The 21,074-nt window shown below is 55.2% G+C and overlaps 6 protein-coding genes and 2 non-coding genes across 8 annotated transcripts; 5 read left to right on the top strand and 3 right to left on the bottom strand.

The window, feature by feature from the left end:
* Nucleotides 1-87: 87 nt before the first annotated feature.
* VDAG_00459 (uncharacterized protein) lies at nucleotides 88-2,192 on the top strand (the record flags this gene model as incomplete). The annotated part of the gene is made up of 4 exons (XM_009651836.1): nucleotides 88-176; nucleotides 432-519; nucleotides 576-1,604; nucleotides 1,653-2,192. The coding sequence occupies 4 exons, from the start codon at nucleotides 88-90 to the stop codon at nucleotides 2,190-2,192; spliced, it is 1,746 nt and encodes a 581-aa protein (XP_009650131.1).
* Nucleotides 2,193-2,383: 191 nt separating this feature from the next.
* Nucleotides 2,384-4,578, bottom strand: VDAG_00458 (glycosyl hydrolase; the record flags this gene model as incomplete). The annotated part of the gene is made up of 2 exons (XM_009651835.1): nucleotides 2,384-4,486; nucleotides 4,540-4,578. The coding sequence occupies 2 exons, from the start codon at nucleotides 4,576-4,578 to the stop codon at nucleotides 2,384-2,386; spliced, it is 2,142 nt and encodes a 713-aa protein (XP_009650130.1).
* Nucleotides 4,579-7,394: 2,816 nt separating this feature from the next.
* On the top strand, nucleotides 7,395-9,881 carry VDAG_00457 (uncharacterized protein; the record flags this gene model as incomplete). Its single annotated transcript, XM_009651834.1, has 4 exons — nucleotides 7,395-7,971; nucleotides 8,073-8,545; nucleotides 8,708-9,644; nucleotides 9,700-9,881. 4 exons carry the CDS (start codon nucleotides 7,395-7,397, stop codon nucleotides 9,879-9,881), a joined length of 2,169 nt encoding a protein of 722 aa, XP_009650129.1.
* A 420-nt stretch (nucleotides 9,882-10,301) lies between these two features.
* Nucleotides 10,302-13,605, bottom strand: VDAG_00456 (uncharacterized protein; the record flags this gene model as incomplete). Its single annotated transcript, XM_009651833.1, has 3 exons — nucleotides 10,302-11,051; nucleotides 11,107-13,211; nucleotides 13,281-13,605. The coding sequence occupies 3 exons, from the start codon at nucleotides 13,603-13,605 to the stop codon at nucleotides 10,302-10,304; spliced, it is 3,180 nt and encodes a 1,059-aa protein (XP_009650128.1).
* A 1,102-nt stretch (nucleotides 13,606-14,707) lies between these two features.
* On the top strand, nucleotides 14,708-16,153 carry VDAG_00455 (isocitrate dehydrogenase subunit 2; the record flags this gene model as incomplete). Its single annotated transcript, XM_009651832.1, has 5 exons — nucleotides 14,708-14,794; nucleotides 14,848-14,907; nucleotides 15,020-15,106; nucleotides 15,169-15,291; nucleotides 15,362-16,153. 5 exons carry the CDS (start codon nucleotides 14,708-14,710, stop codon nucleotides 16,151-16,153), a joined length of 1,149 nt encoding a protein of 382 aa, XP_009650127.1.
* A 2,516-nt stretch (nucleotides 16,154-18,669) lies between these two features.
* On the top strand, nucleotides 18,670-19,269 carry VDAG_00454 (uncharacterized protein). Its single transcript, XM_009651831.1, has 2 exons — nucleotides 18,670-18,901; nucleotides 18,956-19,269. Exons 1-2 carry the CDS (start codon nucleotides 18,792-18,794, stop codon nucleotides 19,038-19,040), a joined length of 195 nt encoding a protein of 64 aa, XP_009650126.1. The 5' UTR covers nucleotides 18,670-18,791; the 3' UTR covers nucleotides 19,041-19,269.
* Nucleotides 19,270-19,528: 259 nt separating this feature from the next.
* VDAG_20053 lies at nucleotides 19,529-19,602 on the bottom strand. The gene has a single exon. It is a non-coding gene; the product is annotated as a tRNA-Ile (tRNA).
* A 658-nt stretch (nucleotides 19,603-20,260) lies between these two features.
* Nucleotides 20,261-20,334, top strand: VDAG_20052. Its single transcript has one exon. It is a non-coding gene; the product is annotated as a tRNA-Ile (tRNA).
* Nucleotides 20,335-21,074: the final 740 nt, after the last annotated feature.

Genomic DNA, 21,074 nt, shown 5'->3' with positions numbered 1-21,074 from the left:
TCGGAATATTGCCATGACTGAAGGCGCAGAATAACGAGAGACGATACTCGCATCGACACATCCACCTCGCTCGGCTCGGCGTCAAACATGGCTGGTGGTACTGGTCAGAAGCTCACGACTGCGACGACGATAGTCGCAGGCGTCGCAGCTCTGGTTGCCACACTTCTTTCTATTGTGTAAGCTCTATGGCAGTGCTTCCAAGTTTACTCTATGGATCTGTGGCTGACTAGATCGTTGTGCGTAGATCCATCACTCTTCAGGCGTTCGTTCTCTCCCGATACCCCCTCGTTCGAACTTCGATTAACGTCCGAGATATACAGCAAGAATTACCGAAAGCCTCTTCTGCAACGATATGTGGTTCGAATCCTGTTAATGTAGGATTCCTTCCTGCCCCAGCGCGTTTGTCGTGCTCAACTTAACCCGTGAAACAGGGTGCCCATATATTCCATCGCTTCGTGGACAAGCATGATCTCGTTGAAGGCCGCGCAGTTTGTTGATCCCGTTCGCGATATTTATGAGGTACGTCTACACTGCTGCTCCGCGCGTCGCTGCCCATTATCTCATTATTGTGCAAGGCCTTTACGATCTACACCTTCTTTCACCTTCTTATCAACTACCTCGGTGGTGAGCGATCCTTGATTATCATGACCCATGGCCGCGAGCCTGTTAGCCACCTATGGCCCATGAACCATGTCCTTCCTCGCGTCGATATTTCGGACCCTCACACCTTCCTGGCTATCAAGCGCGGAATCTTGCAATACGCCTGGCTGAAGCCTGTTCTCAGCGTCGCTTCGATCATCATGAAAGCCACCGGCACATACCAAGAGGGCTATATCGGTCTTTCCTCCGGCTATCTCTGGAGTGGCATCGTCTACAATGTCAGCGTGACTCTGAGTCTATACTCACTGGGTCTGTTTTGGGTCTGCATGCACCAGGATCTGTTGCCGTTCCGCCCTGTGCCTAAGTTTCTCTGCATCAAGCTCATCATCTTCGCGTCGTATTGGCAGGGGTTTCTGCTGTCCATTCTGGTGTGGCTGGGTGCTATCCCTGACAGCGTTGAGGGCTACACTCCCGACAACCTTGCGGCCGCCATACAGGACGCTCTGATCTGCATCGAAATGCCGGTATTCGCTGTCGCGCATTGGTATGCATTTTCGTGGCATGACTTTGCTGACCGAAATGTTCTCGCCGCACGCATGCCCGTCAAATTTGCCTTTCGTGACGCCTTCGGCATCAGGGATCTCATCGAGGATACGAAGCAGACCTTCTCGGGTGACCAGTACAACTATCGCATATACGATTCAGGTGACAAGATCATGCCCCACGAGGAGTCGCGTGCCAGGCTTGGGAGGCTGAAGGAGGGCATGCGGTACCAGCGCGGTGGCAAGGGCAAGTACTGGATTCCGACACCCGGTCAGGTCGACCGACAGGTCAACCATGACCTCAATGAGCGCGATCCCCTCCTAGCTGGCACTGCTGGAGGGCCAAGCGAGGAGTACAATTTCGAAAATGGCACCTTCCATGACATTGATGAGGAGAACAAAGATCCCGAAGAAGAGGAGCTCTACGCCAAAGCAAGAGAGCTCGAATATGGGGATTGGAATGTAGGTAATTGGTGAACCCTCACGCAAGATGCCTTCTGACAGACACAGTACCCCGTCATCACTGCCCATGAACCGCTGCGCGAGCGTTACGCTCGAGCTCCAGACGGCAACTACCGCTACCAGCCCTCCAGGCCGCAGGGCACGCGTGCATACTCACAGAACAGCCACCAGTCTAGCGAGCCATCCGTCGTCAGCAGCAGGCCGAAGAAGCAGAAACAGAAGCAGAAGCAGAAACGCATTCCCGCTCCGAAGCTCTCTGGACAGGGTCTTGTCCCCGATCACTCCTCTCCAACCGCTGGCCCGGCAGCGACCTCCTCGAATGTTTCAACGCCCAGGGTTCAGTCGCCCAAGCCAGTTCATGCGACAGCCGCCGAGAGCGAAAGCGCTGAGACGCTTGCTTCTTCCAAGACCAAAGACGACAGGAAGAAGCCGGCAGCTACCCCCCAGAAGCAGGCCGCGCCCCACGAGTCCTCGCCGTGGGCGAATAAGGACGAATCGGAGGACGAACCAGATCTACGCTTCCGCGTCGGCGATGAGGAGGAGTTCCGTAACGTGTGGGATGGAGGCGACCAGCGCGATCACAGTTAGCCTGCGTACATCTTGAGCTTTACACACAGTTAGTTTTGGTCACTATACACAGCGAATGCCGGGTCAGCATAGCGAATAGGCGTTTAGGTTGCCTTTCTCATTCTACGTATCATCAATCATTGCTGGTATTGATATCGCTTGCTATTGCTACATATTCTTGGGAGAAATCGCTTGTGTGCTTGAAGTCTGATCTACTCGCGTACCACATCTCTGTAGGGCTCGCCTGGCTCTGGTGATGACGATCCGGTGCTCGACCGTTCACTGAGCTCTTGCTCTCCTTGCTGTAAAAGAGGTCGCTGCTGGAAAAGTCGCTCGATCACCCGCGGGCGGGAAGCTGTCCCCAGGACGTCATCGACAAAACTTCCCATCGTCTGGGCGGTATGCTTCTTCCTGCGAGCAAGAAGCCACATGCCAAGAAGAACGATACCACTCAAAATTGTCAGGCCGGTTACGCTAGCACCGATGGCGATGTATATGGCCCTGAGCTCCGTGTCGTCCTGTCCCTCGCTCGATGGTGGTGGTAGTGGACCTTGTCCGACATGTTTGTCTGGAAACTCTACAGGCGGCAGGGGCCTGTATCCTTCACTTGCGGGCGTGGGTGGTAGAGGGCCAGTCGCCCATTCTTTCGCTTCGCGGCCGAGCTCGAACTCCATCGTGCCCCCTTCGGCAAAGACGTCACCCCATGTGACCCAGCTGCGGGTCCATGGTTTTCCGTTGACTTTGAGGGATTGAACGTGCCAAGATTTGTTCGCCTCATCAACACCCGTCGCTATGATTTGCAGCGTCTTGCCCTCGCCGAGATGGATGGTGAGATCGGAGAACCAGGGGGCGACAATGAGGAACGTGGTCTGGCCGGTCAAAGGGTACATGCCCAGCATACTCCAAAGAAGCCACGACTCCATTGCGCCCGCATCTGAATTTCCGGGCAGACCGTCGGGAGTGGGCTTGAAGTACTTGCGGGCGATGAAACGGCTCCTTTCGATGGACAGGTCCGACCTGCCCGCAAAGTTGTACAGATAGGGGGTGCCGAAGCTTGGTTCGTTGCCAGGATTAAATATGGTGTGCCCAAATTGGTCGTTGCCTGCGTACTGACCCGGCTCGAACGTCATGTCGAGGCGGTCGCGGAACGTGTCGTTTCCGCCTGCGAGATCAATGAGGTGGGACAAATCGTGATGTGCGTTGAACGAATACTCCCAGGAGAGGCCTTGATAGAGCAGATCTCCCCAGTAGCAGCCGCCGCAGTCCAGAGGGTCGTGATGGAGCCATGCGCCGCTGTTCTCGTCACGCGGACCCAGGAACCCACGAAAGCCCAGTGCCTCGAGATTAGGATTCCATTGATTGCGCCAGTTGCGGGAGCGGTTGAGATATTTCTCCGCCTCTTCCATCTTGCCTAGTCCAGCGGCAACTTGGTGTAGAGCAAAGTCATTGACTGAGTACTCGACGGCACGCGTCAGTGAACGAGTGAACCTCGGGGTGATGTATCCACGCTCTAGCCAGTCGGGTAGCGCGCCCCGACCTTCTTTTGTCGAGCCAAAAGGGTCTCGAGGATCGTCGTTGTTGTCAGGGGTCACTTCGGCGTTTTTCACCATAGCCGCAAAGCCGTCTTCCCAGTTGACCTTGCCCCTGACACCCTTTACGTAGGCATCGGCCAGCACGTTATCGCTATTAGATCCGGCTTGCACTGCACCGTTCCAGAATGAGGAGCGTGCATCAGACACGTAGCCCTCGAAGCGGAATATATCGATGAGAGACCGGATAAACTCTTCGTAGGCGGTAGGATGGATGATGTGCATGAGAGAGGTTGTACAACGAAACGTATCCCAAAAGGTAAAAATGTCGTCGTAATAAGGTTCTTCGGATTTCCATAGCGGGTTCTCGCCCGTCTTATTCTGGGGCAAAAGATGCATAAAATAGAGGGCCGTGTAGAGCTGATTCAGTTTCCGTTCGTCTTTGTCGGTAGACGTCACCTTGCCCAGAATCTCGGTGTTCCATACGTCTCGCGTGTTGTTTCTCAATGTCTCAAGACTTGTGCCACTTGGTATCTCGCGGTCGACATTTTCACAAGCTTGCTGTGTAGATATGAAAGACACTCCAACTCGAGAAGTGATGTCGGTGCCATCGAAAGCAAAGATGGCACCAAGCCGCCCCTCGGAGGATGTGATCGTGGCATTGTCGCTTCCGAACATCATGATCTCGTCTGACTTGCGGTCTTTGCTGAGAAACGTCTTCCAAGTCGCCTGGCTATCAAAGTAACCACAGAAATAGACGCTCCAGGGTGCTGCCCGGTTCCAGCCCTGGAAATTTCATCAACCTTGTCCTCAAAACACATCGGCAGAACCGGACTCACATTGTCATATGTTCCATGCCCGGTATATCTGGTTTTCATGTTGTCATCCTGCTCTACGGTGATGCTCCCGCCCAGGTAGTTCTGCCCGAGACCCTGACCCCGATATGACGGCAGAACATGGGAGACATCGACAACGATCTGGGCGTCAGTTCCGTCTTTGGGGAATCGGTACTTAAACATGCCCGCCCTGTCGGTGGCTCCTAGCTCAACAACCACCCCAGATCCTAGCGATGCCTTGTAGTACCCTACTTCCGTCACATCATCATGCTTTCTGGTGGCTGTAACTCCAAGCATTGGATTGGAAATATCGCCAACCACTGGCATCTGGCTGACGACTCCGTATTTGGGTGCTCCGCCGGTGCCATGTTCGTGGAGCATGGAGAAGCCAGTAAACTCGCCATCGGGCTGGAATCCAGAATAACTGTCTCGTCCATTTTCGAGATCAGGTCCGAGTTTAACCATACCAAATGGTCGTGACACTCCTGGGAAAGCGTTCCCACCTTGTATGGTCCCTGTCTTGACCAAGCGTGTTAATAGCGTGGTGTGGATTGGCCAAGAAATAACACAAGCCTTACATCTGTCAAGACATAGCTCGAAAGGTCGTGGCGTCTTTTGCTCGCAAATACTGTAGCGACTGTGGCTAACAAAAAAAGACCAATGAATAACATGACGATGGCAAAAGAGTGGTGAAAGCTGGCGAGAGGAATATCCGCACAGTGCTGATGGAACCCTTCGCGCCCAAGTTCTCTTATTTGCCTAGGATAGTTGGTGTAGCTCAAGGTTTGCAACTGACCATGCGGCAAATTCTTGTCCCGCAAGCAGACATCAAGACACTTGAAGGCCGCTGAGGACAAGCTCGCAAGATATGCCTGTGCACACAGGTGGGCGCAGTTTCTGTCAGAAGAGAGGCTCGCGAATTTCGTATGATGTTTAGTCGAAGCTTGTGGTTGTGAATTACTCGAAGTATAGACACAGGGTCACAGGCAAGCCAGGTATAGTGGCCGTGTTGTGAGAAGAGGGATGAACGGAGGTACAGCACTACAGCAATAGGGATAGAGGCGACGAGGTAATGTACAAGAACTGGATAAGTTATGGCCAGTCGCGACCGACCGCCCATCAGCCTTGGCCTGATTTACGTCTAGCTACATGAAAGCCAGGCGGCAGTCTGGGCTTCCATGCCGTTTGCCCGTTTCGGCCGCTACATTTTTGTCAAAGACGGGCAGATTGGGAGAGGTTTGGAGACTCTTGGCCTGACATGCCATGCCAGCACACCCACAAAACCGTCAGCCCAGGCTAGACGAAGACGCGGCACTTCCACAACGACAAATCAGGGGGGAAATCAGGTGGGGATTGGGGGCGGGCTGGAATGTTGGTTCTTCCTGGGGGCGGCGTGTAGAGCAGTTGACGAGGCGAGCTCTTTGCTTGTCTCAAGCAGTCCGATCATCGAGCTTCTTGGTCTGTCGGCCTGATACGCCACGTTGTGAGCATCTCAAGAACCCGTGTTGTTAGAGGATTGAAGCCAGACAGAGATTCGGGCTGTGCTTGCTGTGCCGCCGATGACCCTGACGGTCTATTCCTCTTTTCGTCTTGTCCTGCCTAACGTGGTAAGCAACAAGGAGGCTTAGGAGTGAGGAATGCTGAGCGTAAGGAAATACAGCATGAGGCACAGAAACCTGCATCAGTTGGCCCCCAGGCGACCCGAATTTCGCGCCCCAGACGACTAAGCTGACACCAGTTGTGGTTAAAATCGTGGCAGGGCCAGGGGACTGGCCAATAACCTGGCGATGCCGAGACTCCGGAAATAGGGCCAAGATGTTGGCGGTCGAATCCTCCTCTACTCCAGGGCATCGTGACGACCACGTGCCGAGCTTAATACGTCCACCAGGCAATCTGCGGCCCGCGATAACTACGCTATTCGTGTTGAGGCAGGGCATTTGGTTGCTGGACAAGCCTCATAGTCGCTTTGCAGCCAGTTTGCCACTACTTGTGCCCAATTGCTCGCCCAAGATAGCACTTGTGTATGGTCGATGTACTGCTCTGGCCGAGAACAGGTATTCGCAAGGCCTCCGCACAGCCCCGAAACAAGCAGGGTTTAGTAATAAGGCTGGGCCCGCGATGCTGCCGAATGCCGACACGAGAGATCCCGCTTTTCTTTCATTGGGGGCGTCGCAAGGATCAGCTTGCTGATGTGGTCAGGGTCCTCGGCTGGTAGCACACTGAGTCGATGGCCATGACAGCCGTTCGGGTGGCCGTGCAAGCCGTGGTCTTGCTCGAGTCATCACTGCTCTTCTCTGGGGAAGACCGTTCCGAAGCAGCATCAACAACCATTTTATGAGTCAGCTGGCCGGGCAGTGATCTGGGGGATTGCTAGCGATTCGACAGTGCGCTACAGGCGTGCATCACGGTCGGCACATGACATGCCAAACTGTTAACCGCGCGTAAGAGAGCGTGGGTGACTACATCGCCCAGCTGATGGATGGGTATTTCGAAAGGCACGTGATCAAACCTGTTCCAACGGGTACGCGGATAAACCTGACCAATGGCCTGCCCCACTACTTCCCCCCGCCCCCCCCACCGGATTATCTTCCCAACCTCCAGGGTCCAGTCGAATCATCCCAAAATGGGGAGCGGTCAGACAAATTTTGTCGGTCACAGAAGGCAGAATCTCATGAAGGTCCTACTTGCCCGAACCTCATCACCAACAATTCATCACGTGCCGGCATTTTGGGGCTTCAATTCTGCCCCAAGTCGCCTGTCAAGCTGTTCACCAACCCTGCCGTCTGAACCACCTTCCCCTGGTGTGTTCGGAGACCCTCCCGCACCTCGCAAGCGCCATAGTGAAGGGATCCGGCAGAATGGGTCGCAAGCCAAATCCCATCATCTGTGAATACTTCACCCGTGGACCCAAGCTCACCGACTCGAGCAACCGCTACCCGCACAAATGCAAACTGTGCGGTGAGAATTTCCCCAAGGGACGTGGCGAGGCTCTCACAAAACACATCACCGAAAAATGCCCAGCAATCACACCCGAGCAACGCATCAATGCCGCCCTCAACCTCTCTGGCTTGCAGGCCCGCAGCCTTGCCTCTCGCCATCTCAACGACCACGTTCGTGCCAGCAATGGCATCGCATCAGCGAACGAAGCTCCCGAAGCGTGGGACGCCTTGCAGACCTTGGCCGAAGCCTCGCGCCAGGTTGGGGCAACGGAAATGGTCCCTCAGAACAGGAACCTGATCGACCCCGCGATCCAGCAATTCAACCCTCATCATGGTCAGCCAGATCACACGAGCGGATTGGAACTTCAAGAGCAATTCACCCTTGAAAATCCACCCCCTAGCTATGAGCAGCCCGCCCATCGAGAGAAGCCAAACCATATGCACATTGATGACGCTCTCACCAGTTATGAGCTGCCGGATCAGCGCGACAAACGAGGTCAGTTGAGTCCATCTTCTCTGGTGGCCAAACATCGTTGCTCATCTGAGGAACTTATCGAGGAAAATTTTTGAGGACCGAATATGCTAACGAAATACAAGCTGATGAACAGAACGCCTCTACCCTCTTGACGGCAGAACAGAAACTTGAGCACCTTCAAGTGGCAACCCAGCAACAGAGTCATGCTGTCTCGCCCGAGGACTCGGCAAGTCTCAATGCTGCCGTAGCTGCCGTCGCTGCGGCTACCGCACGGCTCAACCACCAGCTGCTTGACGAGAGTCGTGACGGACCATCCAACCAGGAGATTGCTGACGCCCTTGCCTCGCCCATGCGAGAGGTTAGCGCCGAATCTCACCATTCAGGCCCTCCCCACCCTCAGCAGCCATGGGGTGAAATGTCCTATGTTCATAGCAGTCCGATTCCTCCAGCTTCTCTGAACCTGCAGCCTGCTGCTCACATGGTGCAGGTACAGCCCGCACCGCTTTCAATGTCGCCCGTTCATGTTCGAGGCGGCACCCGGATGTCCATCGGCAATGGCGTCCGGAGCGAGCACAAACGCAAGGCCTACAACCCTGTTCGGCGCAAGGAGGTCCAAGCCGCACGCAAGAAGGGAGCCTGCATCAGATGCCGAATCCTAAGAAAGACGTGTGGTCTCAACGACCCTTGTGATCAATGTCGGAAGATTCACGGGCCCCGGCACTGGACATACCCCTGCGTGCGTACTCATCTAAACCAGTCGCTGACGCTGTACTCGGCGGGACTCGTTGTGGTGCTCTCGCAGAATAGAGTCAACCAAGCACGCAGCGCCTTTGAGCTGATTCAGAATGGAACCAAGGTGCGCGTCGCTATATGGAATGATAGCGTCCCCATGAGCCTGTTCGCCTTGGTCACTGCCAGGCCTGCTTCTCCCACCGAGGATTTGAAGACCGAGGAAGAAGCCGCAGAGCCAGCGAAGAAGGATGAAGCGAAGGTCAAACACCAGGCCATCATGATTGACCAGGACAAGGAAGACTTACCGGCTCGCATGGAGACCTATGTCCGCGAGATGCTGCCTTTGCTCATCGAGCGCGAAACCTCTCACTTTGTCCGCGTTGTGCTCGAATTCGCTCAGAAAGCTGAGCAGAAGACTGGCGATCTTGTCACACGTGCCCTCGAACTCTGGGGACTTATCGAGATCCTCGACCACGAGCGCAGCTGGACCATATCTGAGGAGCAGGATGGCAAGTTTGTCGCCAAGACGCCCGATGACGATGGTGGCTCCACGCAGGACCTCTACACGCTCATGACGTGGCAGCTTTCGGCCGCCGCCGAGCGAAAGGCGAACGCTGTGTCGCAGAAGCTTGTCAACGAGCTGCAGCGCTGTCTCGAGAACGGCAAGGTGACGCTGCACTTCGACGTGTACCTCACGATCTTACTTCTCCTTCATTGCCTGGAGAAGACGACCTGGACCATGAAAGTCTGGGAGATGGACGACTTCCGCCAGCGCTGGCCCCTGGACCGCCCGCCTTCTGCTTTTACCACCCAGGGCCAGGAGATTGCTGAGCTGCTCAAGATGCTTCTCGCTCTTCGGAAGGCGCACCCCAAAACGTTTCGCGGACACGGAGGCCTGCTCGAGGTGTTTGAGCCGCAAAGCCAGGCTGTTGCCGACTTTTTCGGCAAGCTGAGCCTGCAGTGTAAGTCTCCGCTCAAGTTTGATGTCCGTATAGCCTGTGCTGACAAAGGCGACAGACGATGAGGTCGTTGACCGCCTCAAGGGAAACTCTTTCACCCCGCGAAGCTCAAGCTCCCTCGAGTTCCAGTTCTCCGGCATAGTTCTGCTCCCGCGGCAGGAGAGTGATGCCGTGGTCGAGCAGACGGCCGTGCCAGCTCCAGACGCAGCTCAAAGGCCGGACCAGGCCATGTCCGGATAGGATGACGAATGGGCCGAGTTCGAAGCCTCGGTAGACGAACTCTAGAACCGCAGGCCTGGGATGTTAGCGATCTCCCGCCCCATGATGATGACCAACGACAATAATGATGTACGATTGAACGAGAATGAATCGCAGCAAGTTGTATAGGAGGAAAAAAGAGCTGTTTCGCTCTAGGCATCCACAAAATTAGATCAGACAGAGCTTAAATAGATACCGGAATCGCCCTCTTCACCGAGGAGTTTAATGAATAAATCGAATTGACACAGGATACTACGCTCGTGACATTCACGCAAGGGCTGCGGGACCTGCCACACAGGGGCCAAACTCTCATCTACAAGTCCTCCCCATAACATTGCCAATCATCAAGAGATCACCAATGGTCGGCCAGGATGCTCATTTCCACCTCGCCCAGAAGACATCCTAGTTCTTTGGCCCGGTGCCGCTCCCGTTCGAGACAGTCGACCCGCCCGTATCCCGCCTCTCGATACCGCCGCCTGGCCCGCCTGCGGGTCGATTCTTGAGCTTCTTGAAGCAGGCAAACTCGCTCTTGCTCGCTTCACGCAGGCGCTTGAGCACGCTTCGCATCTCGGGCAGCTCGCTCTGCAGTCTCGCACGCGCGTCGTTGTCGGTGCGGGCATCGAGTTCCTGATAGATCTCGCTCTGCAATTGAGAGGCGCGGTCCGTGGTATACTGGCTCAGCGTTTGCGCGATAAACTCGACGTCGAGGGTTGCTTGCATGAGGCCGGCGAGAGTGAACCGTTCGTGTGAACGGAAGGCCTCGAGGAGCTCGCGCGTCGTCTGCTCGAGGAGATAGGATAGAACCTGGGAGGCGAGGGCAGGTGCCGTGGTAGAGACTTGAGAGTGGATGAGGACGAGGGTGAGTAGAATCTCATAGACGTAGGGGTTCGCCTCACCGGGCTTGTCGCCGGAAGTGGCCGCCCAGTCACGGGTCGCGATGCCGTTGCGGACGGTGGTGCGGAGGAGCTCGAGGGGAGAGCGTGTGTATGACTGGAAGAGGCGGGCGTCAATTTGTCCCAGGACATCGCGAATCGTTTTAGACTCATCCGTCAGCTTGACGGAGAAGGCGTTCTCGAACTGCGTGTTGAGGCTCGGCACAACTTGAGATCGGAGCGCTTGCAGGTTACTCAGGGTAACAAGCATGCGGATGTTCTGAAAAAATTAGCATGACAGTCCGTACAGATCGCAGAAGAGGCTAAAAACCTACCCGATTGCCTGCGTCGAGGGTGCCACGCCCACCATTTGCTGGAGGCGGCGCAGTCGTCGCGATTGAGTTTTCGGTCTCGGTGGTCCATTCGTCGTCACCCTTCTTCACAGAACGCTCGGCATTTTCGACCATGCCGCTGAGTGCCTTGTACAGTGTTGAGACGTATTGGCTTCGGACCATCTGGAGCAGCTTGGACGGAGGCGGGAGGACAATATCCCCTGCGCCAGGCTTGGCCATGGCCTCGGAAATGTACAAGATCTTCTGCATGCCCGCCAACAGGGCGCCTTCAAAGGTGGCAAAACTGGACGGCATTCTCGTGACATCTCCGAGATCGGGAGATCTGTACCAGTCCTCGACGTACTTGATATTCTCGGCGTCCTTGTTCCAGGCACCGCAAATTGCAGTCGCACACCTCTCTCGAGCTGCTCCAACAAGTGTCCTGAGCCTTTCCAGCGTACTGCCGTCCCCGGCCTGGACTGGGTTGATGCTCGCTAGGTCAGAAGCACCGGATCCTACGAGGGCAAGCATCTTGGATAGGTAGTGGACACCACTGACCGAGTTTGACCATGGCGGCCAGAAGGCGAACTTCTCCCAGGCATCACCCCTCTTGGGAGAGGGCGGCGGGATGTTGTTGACATCAAAATTAAACCGAGGATCGCGCATTGCGTTGGGTGTCAGAGAGCCCGACATGGTGGCTGATTTGGGGGTATTGGGAGACATGGGAAGCGGCGAGAACAGGAGGGAGATGTCCTCTGGAGGAGGGCCCGCGAAGAAGGTGAACACTGTTTCGCGAATCATGTCGACAAGCTCGACCACGCCCTTCCGCAGGTCGGTGACAGCCTGGTCTGAAAGCCTGTGATGCACACGCGATTCCCCATTGTAACCACCAGGTAGTGTTCGTTGGGCTGTGCCATCCACGAAGCCCTGAACAGTGGCCCAGAATTCGACTACTTCGCCGAGGATGCCGGTCGAGGAGAGTAGACTTGATAAGAAGACGACCATTTTCTCCCACAGCTCAATTATATCAGCTGTGTCGAGTGATGACGACTTGTTGTCCACCGTCTGATGTCCCAAAGCTCGGAGGTGTGATGCAATGAGATGCGGCGCAGGCTTCTCACCGTTCGCAAGTCGGCGTCGAAGGACCTCAATCTCAACTTTGGATCTGTCAGCAGTGAGCTGAATTTTCCCCTTGAGGTAATCATAGCGACTTGCGAGCCATAGCCAAATTGGGTTATCCTCAACGCCGAGCTCCAATAGCAAGCTAATCAACTCGATGTGCTGGTCGTGTGACTGTCCAGCAGCCTTGATCTCTGCTTTGGAGAGGGTGTGCAGGGAGATGAGCCTTCTGAAGTTGTCGCGCCTGAACTGCTGGACCTGCTCGTCAACGTCATGCCACATCCTGGCAGCAACCAAGATTTTGTACAGCTGAGTGTCGCTGGCGGCATCGGAACCAATCGACTGCGCCAGGTTTCGGGCTTGATCCGCAAAGCGCCTCGCCTTGTTGTACTCCTCCACCAAGCTTTCGTAGTCCCGTCGTCGGATGCTGTCCGATATGGAGGCACTCAGCTCCACACAGTGTTTGAACTGGTCCAGTTGACTAGACACAATTCTGAGGTTCTCTTCTTTCTCACGCCCTCCAAGCGCTGGTCCCCATACATCCTCGGCTTTGGCCGAGACGTCGAGGAGCGGACCCTTGATGCCCATTACACCGTACTCGCTCTCCTTCACTATGGCGTTCTTCTTTCGTACGTCGACTCCAGGAGACGCCAGTGAGTTGCCAGCCAGTGCCATGCCACCGCTGCTGTTCCGGAAACTACTCCTGCTAGCATGTCGAGAATGACCGCGTTGGTGTCGTCCTGGTGTGGAAGGTGGCTCCGTCCCACGGTACTTCATCTCCCGGTAGACATTATCTATAGTCGCTTTGGCCTTGACGAAGCGCTCAAAGTTTGTTTCTACCAAGACTTTCAAAGAGGCTGACTTTTGGTCGATGGATTGGGAGAGAACGTCAAGACCCATGAGAAGGCTCTGGGTGTCTGCTGTGGCGTGCATCTGCGACAGGAAGAGCGCGGGGGAAAAGGTCGTCGACGAGAGAAGGAAGCGGTTACCTATCACGATTTGATTAGGGGCTTGCTCTCAGATGGCTCGGGGGTGCATCTACTATTGGAAGAACTCACGAAGACGTGCGTCATCTTGAACGGGCACACCAAGCTGGCGCAGTGTCCTCACCACGCTGTCGGTTGTGCCCAGCGGATCTGGCTCATCCTTCTGGACAATGTTCCCTACTCCTCCCTTCTCAGACTGAGCGCCAGGTATGGTGCTCCTGCGGTCGCTCACGGCCCTCTCAAGCGCCTGATATCTGGATTTCCTCCTTCCCAGCTTTGTCTGCTTCTCCTCCTCCGCATCTGATCCGTCGCTGTTGTTCTTCTCGTCTGGCCATTCATTTGGGTATGGATTTGGTAGGCCGTAGAATTCGAGGACGTTTCGCTCGTAGTCAGCCATTTTGTTGGCTTGCGATCAATCAGCGACAGGTGCGGTTCATGACAGGTTGGGCTTGTTGGGCGATGACTGGCGCATTGGGGTGTTTTGCGTGGGCAGGAGAGCCGAGCAGGCGGGCGGTATTGGGGCGACCCGAACAATCACCAACGCGTACTTAATGGGGGAGAGTTGTATCGAAATATTGAAGGTGGACGAGTAGGTATGCGGACGGCGCGTGTCTGCGACTGATGGTCAAGCTCTAAGTGGAGATGAATTGTTAGAGATGGCGACGAGGGGTGTGGATGGAACAGCTTCATCCAGGGCGTTGCTGATTGGCTACCAGCAAGCTTGACTCTGTATTTCCAACTTGGAAGTCAACAAGGCAGTGAGATGAAGCTTGGTATTCTGATTCGAAAAAATACGGGCCGGGCCATTCTGGGAGCAATTGTTTCTTTCTTTTTTTTTGTTTGGTTTTATTCATGTTATTTTTGGTGTTGTCTGATGCGAGGTACCAACCAGGAGCTGTTTCCATCCAGCCTTTCCTTCAGGGCCCTCGAGGTGTACTTGCAGTTGCCTTCTGGTTGGAAAGCCCGCAGGAAGGACGATTTACGGCACCAAAAATATCATTTCACAACACATCCAGAATATGAGCGGCCTCGTGTGGGTAGTAGCCAGTATGAAATGGTGCTTGACCACAAGCAGACAGACAATGCCTGAATGCCCCTCCATCTGCCTCCTGTTTCCTCGTCAAACAAACCTGCGAGGCCAGGCCAAGCCAAGCACAAGAGGGTCGACGCCCCTCGGACAAGCGACTCGCTTACCTAAGGGCAAGGCGAAGACGGGCGCTTTCTCTCTTTTGAGCCGAACACAACCGGAACGAGTCGGGCACGAGGAAGGGAATGCGCCACATGTGGCTGACATCTCGGAATTCGTCGCAGTTTAGGCGGATCGGCTCGGCCTTGCTAATGCCGTCGGTTTTTCGATTTCTCTGCAACCGACCCTCCAGACCAATCCTCCATCTCAGAATCTCGAATCTCGAAAGCTCGATAACGTCCGTCCTCCCGTTCAGCCTTTCCGTCACACGCGCAGCAGCCAGGCTCATCCAATTCCCTCCCAAACTTTCACAATGCTGGCCGCCCGTGCTTTCTCTGCGCCCATTGGCAGGCAGTCCCTCCGCGTCGCGCCCCGCGCCGCTGGCGTTGTCGCCTTCCAAGTGCGCTTCGAATCCGCCCGTCGCTTTGCTGCTTTGCTGACCATTGACCACAGAGGTTCTACTCCGCCCAGGGCGACCGTGTTGCCAAGTTCAACGGTGTTAAGGATGCCAGCGTACGCCTCCCTCTCGCCCCTGGTCCCGCAAAAGCCGTCCTTTGAGCCGAGTAAAATCACTCAGTGGGCTGCGGCGTGGGATACAACGACAACGTGTCTAACAATCGCATAGGGCAAGTACCCCGTCAGCTTGATCGAGGGTGACGGTATCGGTCCCGAGATCTCGGACGCCGTCAAGAACATCTTCGCTGCTGCCAAGGTACGTTCAATTGGGCGAGAGAAGCTTTGTCTGCGCAAAAGCAAGCTAACGCGGTCACCAAGGCCCCCATCTCTTGGGAGCCTATCGATGTCACCCCCATCCTGAAGGATGGCAAGACTGCCATTCCTGATGCTGCCATTGAGAGCATCAAGAGGAACAAGATTGCCCTCAAGGGTCCCCTGGCCGTAAGTCTACAACAGCAGCCATCTGGGCAAAGTCCCGGATCACCGGTCCGTATCTGACATTATCTCCTAGACCCCCATCGGCAAGGGCCATGTCTCCCTCAACCTGACTCTCCGTCGCACTTTCAACCTCTTCGCCAACCTGCGCCCCTGCCGCTCCATTGCTGGCTACAAGACCCCCTACGACGGTGTTGACACTGTCCTCATCCGCGAGAACACCGAGGGCGAGTACTCGGGCATCGAGCACGTCGTTGTTGACGGCGTCGTCCAGAGCATCAAGCTCATCACCCGCGAGGCCAGCGAGCGCGTCCTCCGTTACGCCTTCCAGCACGCCGAGTCGATCGGCCGCAAGAAGGTCCGCGTCGTCCACAAGGCCACCATCATGAAGATGTCCGACGGTCTCTTCCTCAACGTCGCCCGCGAGGTCGCCAAGGACTTCCCCAACATTGAGTTCGACGCCGAGCTCCTCGACAACTCGTGCCTCAAGATGGTCACCGACCCCCTCCCCTACAACGACAAGGTCCTCGTCATGCCCAACCTGTACGGTGACATTCTGTCCGACATGTGCGCCGGCCTCATCGGCGGTCTCGGCCTCACTCCTTCCGGCAACATTGGCGACGAGTGCTCCATCTTCGAGGCCGTCCACGGCTCCGCCCCCGACATTGCCGGCCAGGGCCTCGCCAACCCCACCGCCCTCCTCCTCAGCTCCATGATGATGCTGAGGCACATGAACCTGACCGAGTACGCCGACAGGATCGAGAAGGCCGCCTTCGCCACCCTTGCCGAGGGCAAGGCGCTCACCGGTGACCTTGGCGGCAAGGCCAAGACCCACGAGTTTGCTTCTGCCATTATTTCCAAGCTGTAAAGGACGACGACGACCGACTAGATACTCCACGACGCGCATCCAGGGTAGTACCGTCGTAGACTGTACAAAAACACCTCTTTTTAACGTTAGTATAGCTTTTTCATGAATGGGATGAGCTTGGGTTTGACCAGCCGGTCTGTGTGCGCGCGATTCCGACGTGATCGAATGTATGTTTGGGCGGCGGCATGTGCTGGGCGCAATGTTGTGAGCACGCATGGCCGTTGGTCGTTCCGCACGAGAAGATGACACCCTCGCCCTCGCTTTGCTGCTGTCGGCGCGTCATCTCGATCGCTTCTGCTGCAGGACGAGAAGAATCCGGGGGGCGATCGGCGGCCCGCGAAAGCTTGTCTGCGCCTCCAAGGACGTGGCCGTACATCAGACGTCGAGTGGAACGCAGAGCGGGTTTCTTTGGCCCAAACGCTGCGGCTCAAGCTGTTAGCATCTCACCGACGTGATGCAGCTGGCAGGTGACAGGGATATACGCAACATTTCTTTAATCCAATGCAAAGGGTCCTGGCGGGCTAACATGTAGAGAGCCGTCAACGTCTCCACTCTCAGTGGGGAGGGCTTGATTTCATGTGCATAGCGCACGGCTCTAGTCCAACAGTGTCCCTTTATCCCTCCTCCCGTCTCTCGTCAAACTTCTGAGCAAATGACATGTTTTGCTGCTTGAACATGAAGCGTAGAAGCCACGCTTCGACTTGGAATATCCACCTCGTACTTTGCCAACGTACAAAAAGCATATGGCCTGTTCAAACGTCATGCCGGAGCTTAGCCACGTTGTATACTCGAGAGGGAGACGGCAGAGGGCGTTCAAGATACTACGCCAACTAGTTACCTTGTGTCGCCGAGAGGGGTAACGGTGAAGCCCATGGCGCTTCAATCTGCTACTTTGCCGACTGGAAGATCCTTGGAAGCTGTCGGCCTTGTGTGTGGAGGGTCATAAGGTTCTCACGCAAGTTTTAGAGTGTGGGGTTTCGTGATATCATGTTGTTCATTTGTCTTTTCTTGACGACCTGGACTGCTGTATGGAAATCCTAGATAGCCCAGTATATTTCCCGCGGCAAGTCCCCGAGGAAGCCTACAGCTAGACGCAGGAGAATCAAGCAGAATGGAGCAAAGTCGTTGGTACCTGGCATATTACTGCTATTTCCAAGGTTCTCAAGTTACAGTTTCGTCGGCATACCTTTATTCCGATTAGCGACGTGGATATGACCGGTGTCTGGATGGGTGACCACCTGCCAGACTACCTGGCGACGCTACAGGAAGCATACCAGCTGCATGGGTTGACTGAGAATAGCTCTGGTTGTTACCGCTTGGCAGCGTGCCAGCCTTTCTCCAAAGCTGTCTGTCACTACCGATGCGACGGTAGTCCACGGAAGCATTGTGTCACATGGTACCTCCCCGCGATGCCGACGTCAGCACCGAACTCGTACTGGAGACAGTTGTCTTAGACCGTTTGACAATGTGTCTGTGGCCGACTCTACACGTTTCTTCTTCTGTCGTGACACTTTGCAGTCAGCGTCTTTGATTCGGGCGGGTCATTCAGCAATAGAGCGAATGTGGGGGACAGAGGAAGCTAGTCATGCGTCCGACTGTGGCCCAATGACGATGCTTCCGGTCGTCGGGACGCCTCGCAGGTAATCACAATCAGTTTGGTGCACTTTGCTCGGATCGAACGGCTCCCAACGTCGCACAGTACAGGTGCGTGTTGAGTCGGCGGAGGCGGGGGGTTACGGGACGATCTGGCGCGCAGTGGCTTCGGAGAGTTCAAAGCATATTGCGCCTTATGCTCATCGGGAAGCGTCAAAGACACGTCTCCCCCACGTTTTTGTTTCAATTCGAGTCACGGCACGTTGCTTGCATCTTGTGAGGATTGGCCATCGGAAAACGACACGATAACACGTTGTGATAGTGGCGTTGAGACCCGGCACCGACATCCGGTTTGGAGGCTCAAAATGATCGGTCAGACAAAGACCACGCGACCCTCCGCCTCGCATCCACCGCGATCCTGGGAAATGAGGCAAATGAGGACCACTGTCGAGCCTCGGTTTCGACCCATTACTCAGGGCGTGCGATGACCGGTGTCGTCGGGGGGTTCCAGAAACAAATAATGGATCAGAGTCAGCCAGGGTCCTCGATCCTCGGTTTCGCACCACAATCCTGACCCAGTGTCATCGTGGGGTCTCCTCGGCACATGGTGCCGGCGGCCGGGTTTGGACCGGGAGTGGTGTGTGGGCCCTTGACCGGCGCGAATGCGATGGGCTGGCTTCAGTGCGTGTGGGGGGGACCCTCATCACGGAAATGCCTCGCGTTTCCCGTCGTGTCCGACCTCGTCGCATCTGTCTCCTTGCCGTCGTTGCCGCGCCATTGACGGCATGCTGGCTGGAGGTTGGGGTCATCGTTGGAGGTCGGTGTAGGTTTCGCGAGGCGGTCTTCGGGCCGTTTGAGGCGACAGTCGTGTAGGTACCTAGGTATATATGGCTGCTTTTCCAGTCTCACAACTTTATCAAGACAGCCTTCTTCGTCCACTACATTCTGTCCATCGCCAACATCTGCATCGAGAGTCTTGTCATATACCGTTCACAGTCATCAAAGTCGTCAACCAAATTCTCCAACGCCATCCCTACCCTTCAACATGCCTGAGAAGCAGACCCGTCTTACCCTCGCCATGGAGTCTGGCATCCCCTTCGTCCTCAAGGCCGGCAAGGCCAGGTACACATGCCGCCTGCAGGACCGCTCCTCATAGTATGTACCAGCCTAGTTCAACGCTCGCCAGAGCAGTATCTGACTTCGTTTCAGCCAGCGCGCCAAGGCCCAGAGGGCGTCTTCTTCTGATTCCATCAACACCGAGTCGACCGACGGCAACTCGACCTCTTCTCACTAGACATCGTCTGCCGGGGTTTTCATTATTATTGCAGCATGGCGTTATAGTGGCGTAGCAACAGATATCAGGTTGGGTTGAACGGCAAGAGGTATGCCAGGGGCGTCAAGATCGCTCTAAATGGACTATGAGCCACCATTTCACACGACGTTGAACGTGGAAATATTTGAAAGTCCAATACAAACTGAAGCAAGAACCTAGAACAGACTATTCTGGAGCTTCTGTCATCAACCTTTTCACGTCCGCGCAAGTGATTCATCATGGTCCATCCTTGTTTGTCAGGTCTGAGGTTGGTCATCATCAGTATCTCGAGGAGCAGAATATTGCTTGATATGGGTAAGGAAACTCATGGTACTATTTGACATCTAGCAAAGGAAGACAGCTCGAACCTCTCGTGCAAACCTCGGACAGGGACCTCGAGCAAGCAAAAGGTATCGCAACCGATCGTCGCTAAACATGCATCACTAGGCCTTGTTGGCAAAAGATATCGCTGGTCAGTATGAGGGTCGAACTCATGACCTTGGCATTATTAGTACCACGCTCTAACCAACTGAGCTAACCGACCAATTGATGTTGGAAGCCGGAAATTGGAAGCATGTTGTCGACTCTGGTCATTCTTGTGGGCATATTCACGATCGTGAGGTGGGGCCTTAGGACGGAAAGCAGTGAGATCGTGGGCTACCTTAGGTGGGGAGGCTTCGCCACAGATCGGGGGTTGAATCTTATCGGAACGTGGGCATGTTCCAGATGACTTTGCTGTAAGATGTGGGGCGCCAAATCTGCAGCTGAGGCCTTGGCAGGTTCTAGAAAAAGTAGCCCCCCATGGAAAGGATGGAAAGGGGCACGAAAGAAGGCACTCGGTGAACAATAGCAGGTTGGGATGGCGTCCTACGAATGAATAGTGCACCACGGCTCATGCGATGCACCCGGATCAAGAGTCGTTTGGTGCATTAGCTCATCCGGGGTCGGAAGCCGCCAATCTCGACTTTGATCAGCCTTGGTGGACGTACCATGTATACCACATTCTGCCTACTTCCCGCACGTGTCAGAGCTACCTGTAGCAGCCTGCCGCCTTCACGACTGTCTCTTCGACTGTCAATAACCTCAATGTTTCAAAAATGTGATAACCTCCTCTCGCATGTTTTCTCAGCTGCGGAATGGTGGTTTCTCTGAATCATGAGCTTTCTCTGGGTGACCCACTCACAAGAAGCAATCCTTCAACTGGTCGGTTAGCTCAGTTGGTTAGAGCGTGGTACTAATAATGCCAAGGTCATGAGTTCGACCCTCATACTGACCAGCGATATCTTTTGCTCGAGTCTGTAATCATCAGACCCCCTTTTTGCGAGACTATCTCAACTTCAATGCTATATTCCATTTCTTTGGTTGTTGTTTGCAAAGAGGCGTTGTGAGCCGTCAGGCTCCAGCGTAGCTTTGTAGGCACACTGCTAGAAAAGCGGAGACCGTACGTAAGCAGATGGCGAGTCTTTCTACCTCGCTGAAGGCAGGCTCCTGCGCTGCTGTGCCTCCCTCTAAGCACACCGAGACCGGTACCTTGCAAGAAGCCCAAGACCGACTGATTGTCGAGCTCTCAACCCCCTACACACCCTCCTACATCGCATCACCGACCCTCCTTCGAGACAGGCCCAGTATGCCTCTTCCCGTCGCAGCGAAAGGTGAGCAGATATGATCATATGTTCGCGAGCGCATGCCCCTTGCAGAGATCAGCCGTCCCGAGCACCAAGTAGTCGCTACCCCGCTGTCATGCCGCTGCTCTCTGGTGCTTGTCTGTTGGGTCTGCTGCCTAAGGTGGCGGGACGGGGGGGGGGGGGGGAAAGGGTGGCGAAAGCCATCGCTTGACCTGTCTTGGTCCATCCGGGCAACCACTGGATTGACCAGAATCGTCCACGCAAGCACCTTCTGTTTCTGTATTCTTGGGTTTAACTGAACCCCGAGCTTTGTTTCGGGTCTTCCTCCCCCCTTTGCACCCTTTGAACTTGGGGGCCCACTTTGACTCATTCCCCGCCGGGCTTCTTCCCA

The sequence above is a fragment of the Verticillium dahliae genome, genomic scaffold (genome assembly GCF_000150675.1).
Source record: "Verticillium dahliae VdLs.17 supercont1.1 genomic scaffold, whole genome shotgun sequence".
Lineage (NCBI taxonomy): Eukaryota > Fungi > Ascomycota > Sordariomycetes > Glomerellales > Plectosphaerellaceae > Verticillium > Verticillium dahliae.
The sequence above is the reverse complement of the archived record's forward strand: the minus strand, read 5'-3'. Positions and strand labels throughout refer to the sequence as shown.